Raw genomic sequence first — 7,534 nt, forward strand, 5'->3', positions numbered from 1 at the left:
GAAACAGCTCGAATTCCCAGATTAAATTAGCACAGATCCGGAAACCCGCAAGTGAGGCTTCGTCTGGTACTTTTACGTTGCCGGCTTGCACAAAAACGGATGCCAATTATTTCGTTTTGCTTGGTCCACACCCGATGGGAGTTTTGAGCAATCGGAGAGCAAAGGGATTGTTGAAGAACCCGAAGTTTTTCAGCCAAGGTTCTACTCGAACCGGCAACGCGGGCGCGACGCTCTCCAGTACCACGACGGTACCCGGAGGTTACTTAAGACGAGTTGCAATCGGCGCTGGTTCAGTAACGGCAGCACCTTTCGCGCCTATCGAGCGCCAGAGCGTCGCAAACGGTTCCGAACACGAGTCGAAGAGAGTGGTGTGTAGTGGATGGTATTCCTAGACGAAGGTACCTCTTGTTGATCCTCCAAGTCTACTCAATCTAGCAGAATGGATAATCAGAGTTTTGTCCCGGATAGCGTAAGTGTCTTCAGTGGTAAACATGTTCTTGTACAAAATTCAAATTATTTTCTCGATGGTTTGTTGCCTCCTTCGAAATATAACGGAACACTGACTTACATTTCGGGGCGTTCACCATTTGAAGATCCTCAAAAGAAGAGCTCTAGACACCCGAAAGTTAAAAAAGGATCGCCAAACATTTGAAATTTCCGGCGAAAAAGTCGTATTTGCTTGCAGACATTGCAAAACGGATTTTTCATGCTGAATCGGCACCGAAGAATGGGGCGATTTTTCCGCATTTTCGAAGGCTAGACGGGCAGGAGAAAAAGCAAAAAAATGGAACAATAGGTTTCGTAATAGCTGTAATGTTGCCTCAGCCACCACCATTCTCGATTTGCTAAAAAGCCAGAAAGGTCGGCAAAGCATATCATTGTGTTTGTACAATGCGCGCCAATTAGCCCACGATATTCGCCCGATTTGCATTCCATTAATTAATAACTGGGCCGTAAACTTGGGGCCCCCATCTAGATTAAAATCGATGCTAAATCGCGATTGCTTAACGCAATTAAGAGAAACCGAGCCCAGCAATAGCACTAGTCAATCAAAGGAAAAGTTGCAGTTTTCAACAAAAAATCCCACATACACAAGAACTCGCCTAAGAATGCAACCCTTTGTCTTTCACAGGTAAAACAGTGAAATGAACGAAGTAGAAATAGAAACTAAACGCGAATCCAATCAACATCCTCACGTTTACTTCGACCCGAAACAATAGATTGTGTTGTGTTTGTGTTGATGTTTATGCATTACACAATTTCGGCGCGTTTCGAGCAAAATTAGATAAGACACACGCCGGCTCATCAAGGTGAACGCTTTTATATTGTAGTTCTAATAATAATAATAACAACAACAAAAATAATAATTGTTGTAAATGGTTGCTGTGACCTATTTCGGTCGGAACGAACATCGTGTCGGTTCAGTTTCAGTCAAAGGTGGTTCTTGCAACAACTTGATGAAATTTTCGTTGTTTATCCCAGTCCAACTCGGACATGAGGTCTACCTTGTCGCCTACGAAACCCACAAGAAATCTAGCGCAATAAATAATTTCATCTGATCGGCAAGCAACACCTGAGGTCGCTTCTTTGTCCAATTAGCTTCTCCTCCAGCTGGTGGCGTTTGCAAGCAAACACTCAGTGCATAAATTACTTAACCGAGCAGCTCTAGTCAATGAATCAGACTTTGTCCGGTTGTGTCAACTTGCGGAAGGCTAAGAAAAACCCATTTCGAATTCCTTTCTTGCTTCGCAGCGCATGTATGTATGCATGGTTATGGCACGAGACCTTATTGCCCATTCATTGGTTTGGCCGCACTAAAATAGCCAACTACTGTTGACCTTTGGCGCAATGCACATTCTTTTCGTTAATCACTAGTGAAGTTAATTAACTCAGCCACTATAATCTGCCCCAAGTGTTTTGGCAGTGACGCAATAATCAGCGTTCTTTTTCTATTACTTGTTCTCCGAGCGAGAGAAATTGGTGCAAGTCGTGGAAGAATATTGACATTTTTGAGTTGATTTGCTCAGTGCTGAACTCTAAGCAACTGATGACGTCAGACAGTGTAGGCCAATTTTAAATTGTAACAGTGCAATGTAGATCAAATCAGGTTGCGATTAATGAAAATGGACCACAAAATGACTACCAGAAGTGAGAAGAAAGGGCGAAAATTGCATAACAATCTTCAAACTATTTCACAAACGCATTGGAAAAAAAAAGAAAATATTCTACCAAAACATTAGTGTTGAACAAAAACAAGACAAAATAAACATTAATTATGGGATAATTCGCGAAAGTAGGAATAAAAGAAAACCCCAACCAGAAACGCATATTTAGGCCTCTTGGGACGAGGAATAAGAAATAGCAGAGGCGAAATGCTGATAGATTATGCTAGCGAAGAAACCTGTGTCTAATAAACACGTATAAAAAAACCACAAGGCCCTGGACCTGGTAAAGTCTAGACGAAAATGTAAGGATCTAACCAGTCAGTGCTAAACACGATAAACATGGCAGCGACCACAGGATGTCGAGGGCGAAAATAAGAATTAACACACAAAAACCAAGAAGGAAACTGATAATCAGTACTTGAAAATAAAAGAATATAGGGTGAAGATGATGAAACACGCGGAGATCGTTCACGAACACATGCAGGGGAACAAGATTCGGACATAGACACCATAAACAAGAAACCTACTAAAAGCAGCTGAGGCAATAATACCGAATAAAAAAACCCCGAACTACAACCAAGTCAGGAAACTCATCAACTAGTTAAAGAACGAACAAGAAGTCTAAACTATAGGCAGAAATGAACGAAAGAAAACCACAAATAACAAAGTTATTAAATGACGACGGAGAAGAGGTTCCTCAGGGGGAAGAACTAACAAGAACAGGGGAAAAATATTATAAATCACTTTACGAGGCTAAGAAAACACCTTCACCAGCAAAAGAAGAAAAAATAGGGCCACAAATGTAGGATGCGAAGAAATGAACTATAAACTAAGGAGTTTAAGTACAAGCTCGATAACTATAAACCAATAAATTGGATCCATATCAACCCAGGCAATAAGTGGATTTTAGACCAGGCTACAGTACTATGAACCACTTACAAACCGCAAAAACACCAACAGGAAAAGCAAATGAATACAATACAACACACCTTATAAAGGATATTAATTCTTGTTGAAGAAGCCAAATTTCCCAAGTGATTACCTACTCTTCAACAGAAAACCGCATAAAGTCAGCACCTGGGAGTGTTTCATTGATGTTCTTTCGGTTAAAACCACGACGTAACCGATGCCCTTAAACTTTCTCGGCTCGAGAGTGATTATCTAACAATGCGAAATCACAGATACATTTCAAGAGCGCTTTCACATGCTGAAGACGGCCATGGTGTGGCTGCAGTCTTGCAGAAATCAAAGTGTGCAACCATCTTCGTTTTCTCCGCATTGACCACCGAAAATCGGCTTTAAACCCAATGACGAGGACGCTCACTATTGCTCAAGCCGTAGGCAACCGTGTGTTTTTCTTGAACATGTCCACCAAACAGAATCGAGTTTGGCACGTAAAACCCACATCTCCTACAAAAGTCACCAGGATGTAAACCAGTCCTGTGGTGAGGCCCGAATAGCTGGGTTTCCCAATTCTCGGAATTCCGGCAAAATAATTCGTGGATTTTTACCGTTTGATCTCGAAGACGCCAAAACATTCGCTATACTCATTTATTAATCACATATGATAAAGGGAAACGATGTCGGAGAACCGTAAACAACATCGTCAATGATCGACCGCATCAATATTCATCAGGCAAGGTCGTTCGTTCGGGGACTCAGAAATTTGGGCGAAAAACAGGTGCTAATTCTCTGGGCAATGTCGGATTAACTAGGAGGAAATGCCCGATCGTTTCCCAGTAGGCAACACTTGACCTTAACAGTCCTAACGAGTCAGCAGGGAAGTTGGTCACGTTTTTTCGGCTGAAATCTTGCATGTTTGCACGATCGTCGAATTCAGACACATTTTGCAATAAGACTAACCTTCCGGATTGCACAAGAACCACTTCAATATCACCGGCATAATTTATGATAATTCGTGTGAATTTGAACTTTGAATGCGAAAATTCGCTCAACCAAGGCCGGACCTAACAGGAGCATCTGATACAGTCACAACCAGATAGCTGTTGACCCTGCCGGCCTGCCTGTCCATTGACGCATCTTGTACAATCATACAAAACAATGTCGTTGGATTCAAGACCATTTCGGCGTCAAAAACGCCTTAAACAGACCGCAAACCATCAGGAAGTGTTTATGGGAATTCTATTGTCGAGCTAATCCGTTTACAAGAACGAACGTCTCCAAATGGAGTGAATATCATTAAACCAGCCAGCAACAATTCCCACTTGTATTGAAATTGTTCGTTTGAGTGTCACACACAGAAAATTACCGCTTTGCGGGCAAAAATCAGGTGTTTTGGTTTTACTCAAACAGATCGCTGCCCACGTGCCAATCAATATAATTACAAATTCCAACTGGATTAAAAAACCACATCAGTCTTCCTAGTTGCGAAACAAGTTCTTGCAAGCCATGAGCAAGTCCAAACACTTCCTGAACCACAAAATTACGCAACGATTATCGGTTATTTGCTTGGAATTCCAGATCCCCGCAGATCTCGACAAGAGTTGGCACATTCCCAGACCCACACTAGCTCGAAGCTCCCACAGTTCGCAGGGCTCCACGTCCAGCAATAACAGCAGCCAGGTAAGTAACTGCTCAGAAATCCAATAGGGAGACTCACGAATGATTCCTCTCAGAGTGCCAAATCAGGCTCGCAATTGCTGACAGCGACCAATCTAGCCCAGATTCATCAGGATGAAGAGAAGCTTAGTGCTCGCGACATCAACATCCAGTACTATCTGGATCAGGCGAACAAAACCAGCGAACTGATCGCCGCTCTGCCCAAAGCGTGCAAACAGCCCGAACCCGACAACGTTTCGATAGCAAGTTCCATGCACTTCACCGTGGTCAACATGAATTCGCGACCACCCCGGGTACCGAAGAGGAGCTGCTGTCGAAAGCACCAGCTTACCATCTTGGTACTCAGCATGTCCGCCCTATTCACCATTGGAATACTGGCCGCCATTTACGTAATGGAAAGTGAGTAAGTTGCTATTGAGTCCTCAACTTTCTAACCGAACATGTTTGTTACAGTGAGGGCTCGCGACCAAAGAAGATACTGACCCCAGCCAAATAATCCCAGTAGTTTAAGTGGAGAAGCAATCCAGCAGTGGCATTACTTAAATGAAGATCTACTGATTAGTGTGCGCCCCAGTGTCATCAACTAGGTTATTCCAAATAGTTCCAAATAGTATGTGCCATCTTACACTGTTCTTGTGAATGACTGCAAGCCAAGCCCTCATTGTTAGAAACCAGAACGTCCAACTTGCCACTGCGGCTTTCAATCATTCACAAAGACACTGTTCTCAACACGCACCTGCCGGCCTTTAATCACTGCCTTTTTCTTTAAAATTTAAACTACAAGCGCAACTACACTTAAAAACTTCTTAGTTACTAGTTTTTAAGCAGTTTACGTTACAAGTAGCCGAAATACAAACAGGGAGTAGGAGTCCGCTTGTTGGACCAATAGTGGGGAATCTCCCAGTGAAATGTATGTAAAAACCCACCCTCTTGTTTATATACAGAGCGTTGGTGGCTACACAGACAGTGTTCCTGTGATACTTAGGTAAAACATCGATGTAGGGACTTTTTAGCTTAATTGTACAGTATTTATAATTATTTATGTATCAGGGCTGCCATGTAGCAGAATTCTGGAAAGTAATTAGATAGTGAAATCGACAGTGACTTTTTTTGAAACCTGCAAAATTCCTCCTTAACAAGCAAAGAAAAAATTGACCGTCTTTGTAAACTTTTCCTCATTAGGAGCTACACTCACTACAAGTCTTCGCAATTTTTCTAGGTGTTTACAAAGTGTTTCATTTCAACATTGACGCTCTGGGCTTTTTAAACTGAAACAAACTGAAAAAACGACAAGTCTTCTACTGGCTAGAGATTTGGTGGCTTTATTACTAGAAAAGCTCTCAAGTTTCTTAAATTTCGTGCAATTCTTTCAGGAAAGTTTGGCCTTAAAACGTGTAATTATGAATCAAAAACATAACTTTCTTTTTACTAGTCAATAGATCAAGCTGTTTAGCATCTTTCCTTTTTTTGTGTGTTGTGAACCTTTCAAGCAAATCGACATTTTATCACAGACTTGTTTGGACAGGCGACTAGAAGGGTCTTTGCCCAGACTAGAATCCAAGCTTTTACATAAAAGTCGTCCAGAATGGACAGTTTTTACAAATCCTCAGTGTTGCCCCGAATAAAATATCACCTATACTTAGCCAAAAACATTGGTAAAGATTAACTGAAGCGTTTGTAAAGAAAAAACGTAGATCCATAATTTGGTGGCTGTTAAACAGCCAGATTAGGACCCAGTAAGACCAGCATCGAGGAAAAACCTGGCAACCTTACTTAACCCAAAGATGCCAATTCCCGAGCAAAGCAAACTAACACTCACCTCAATATCCTGCAGAGTTTGCGTCCATTTGTACTTATCCAAGTCGCACCCATTGCCACTGTTGGGCTTCAGCTTGCCCTTCTCCGACTCGTCCTCTTCCTCCTCAACTGGCTCAGCAGCACTGCTCTTCTTATCATCAATCTCCTTCTGGAGCCTTTCGGCCTCAACATCCGTGAGCTCGGTAATCTCTGCAGGCTTTACACTCTCCTCTTTCTGTTGCTGTTCGACCAGCTTCGCCTTCTTGGCTTGCTCTTTCTCACGCTTAGCTTTCAATTCAGCTTCGTGTTGGGCGCAGCTAATCTCCTCCTGGCGCCTGAAGGTGTTCATCACCAGCTGCAATCAATACAAACAGTGAAAATTCTGGTTGCAAAACTAACCTAGCATTTCTTTAACTGACCTTTTCCCAGTCGCCTCTGCTTCCACCGGTGAAAAAGTCAGTCTTTCGACCGAGGAAGCTCACGAAGGTGTCCAGGAGCTGAAACAGACGAGATTAGTGGGCTTTTTTGGTGAGTAACAGTGTTTGGGGGTCCAGTACCTGGTGGGCACCTTCAGGATGATGTTGGGCGATGGTAAGAAACAACGAGTCGAATTGTTCAGTCTTGTTGGTATCCCCGCTCATTTTTGTGGCCGAAAATTAGCAAAATTCAGTTAAAGTTCATAGAAAACCCGAAAACTTCGATACAAACTTCGCCGCAAAGACTGTTATGGCTATCCACTTCTGGCTTCTGACATGAATTGACAAATGGCAGAGTAGAGATGTAAGGTTCGGTGGATGAGTGAAGAGGTGACAACGTTGCGAAGAAGTCTGTATGCGGTGGAATATTTAATCAATACTGAGGTTAGCTGGACTTGGCTGAAGATGGCGTCGCCAGTAGAAACCCGGGCGACAATTTTTTTCTATTAAAGAAAATGTATACGAATGTTTTTTCCTGGAAGCCCACCAGGCTAAAACGAAAACTATTATAAGGAA

The 7,534-nt window shown here is 42.5% G+C and overlaps 2 protein-coding genes across 2 annotated transcripts; one reads left to right on the forward strand and one right to left on the reverse strand.

Annotated features, from left to right (window-relative positions):
* Positions 1 to 251: 251 nt before the first annotated feature.
* Positions 252 to 5,843, forward strand: LOC125504397. The gene is made up of 4 exons (XM_048666278.1): positions 252 to 469; positions 4,647 to 4,748; positions 4,802 to 5,144; positions 5,199 to 5,843. Exons 1-4 carry the CDS (start codon positions 440 to 442, stop codon positions 5,225 to 5,227), a joined length of 504 nt encoding a protein of 167 aa, XP_048522235.1. The 5' UTR covers positions 252 to 439; the 3' UTR covers positions 5,228 to 5,843.
* A 613-nt stretch (positions 5,844 to 6,456) lies between these two features.
* LOC125504396 (nuclear migration protein nudC-like) lies at positions 6,457 to 7,309 on the reverse strand. The gene is made up of 3 exons (XM_048666277.1): positions 7,100 to 7,309; positions 6,962 to 7,039; positions 6,457 to 6,897 (listed from the first exon to the last, which is right to left on the reverse strand). The coding sequence occupies exons 1-3, from the start codon at positions 7,181 to 7,183 to the stop codon at positions 6,472 to 6,474; spliced, it is 588 nt and encodes a 195-aa protein (XP_048522234.1). The 5' UTR covers positions 7,184 to 7,309; the 3' UTR covers positions 6,457 to 6,471.
* Between the last annotated feature and the right edge of the window lie 225 nt (positions 7,310 to 7,534).

This window comes from Dendroctonus ponderosae, unplaced genomic scaffold (genome assembly GCF_020466585.1).
Source record: "Dendroctonus ponderosae isolate FM_Combo_2020 unplaced genomic scaffold, Dpon_F_20191213v2 Dpon_F_20191213_453, whole genome shotgun sequence".
In the NCBI taxonomy this organism is placed as follows: Eukaryota; Metazoa; Arthropoda; class Insecta; order Coleoptera; family Curculionidae; genus Dendroctonus; species Dendroctonus ponderosae.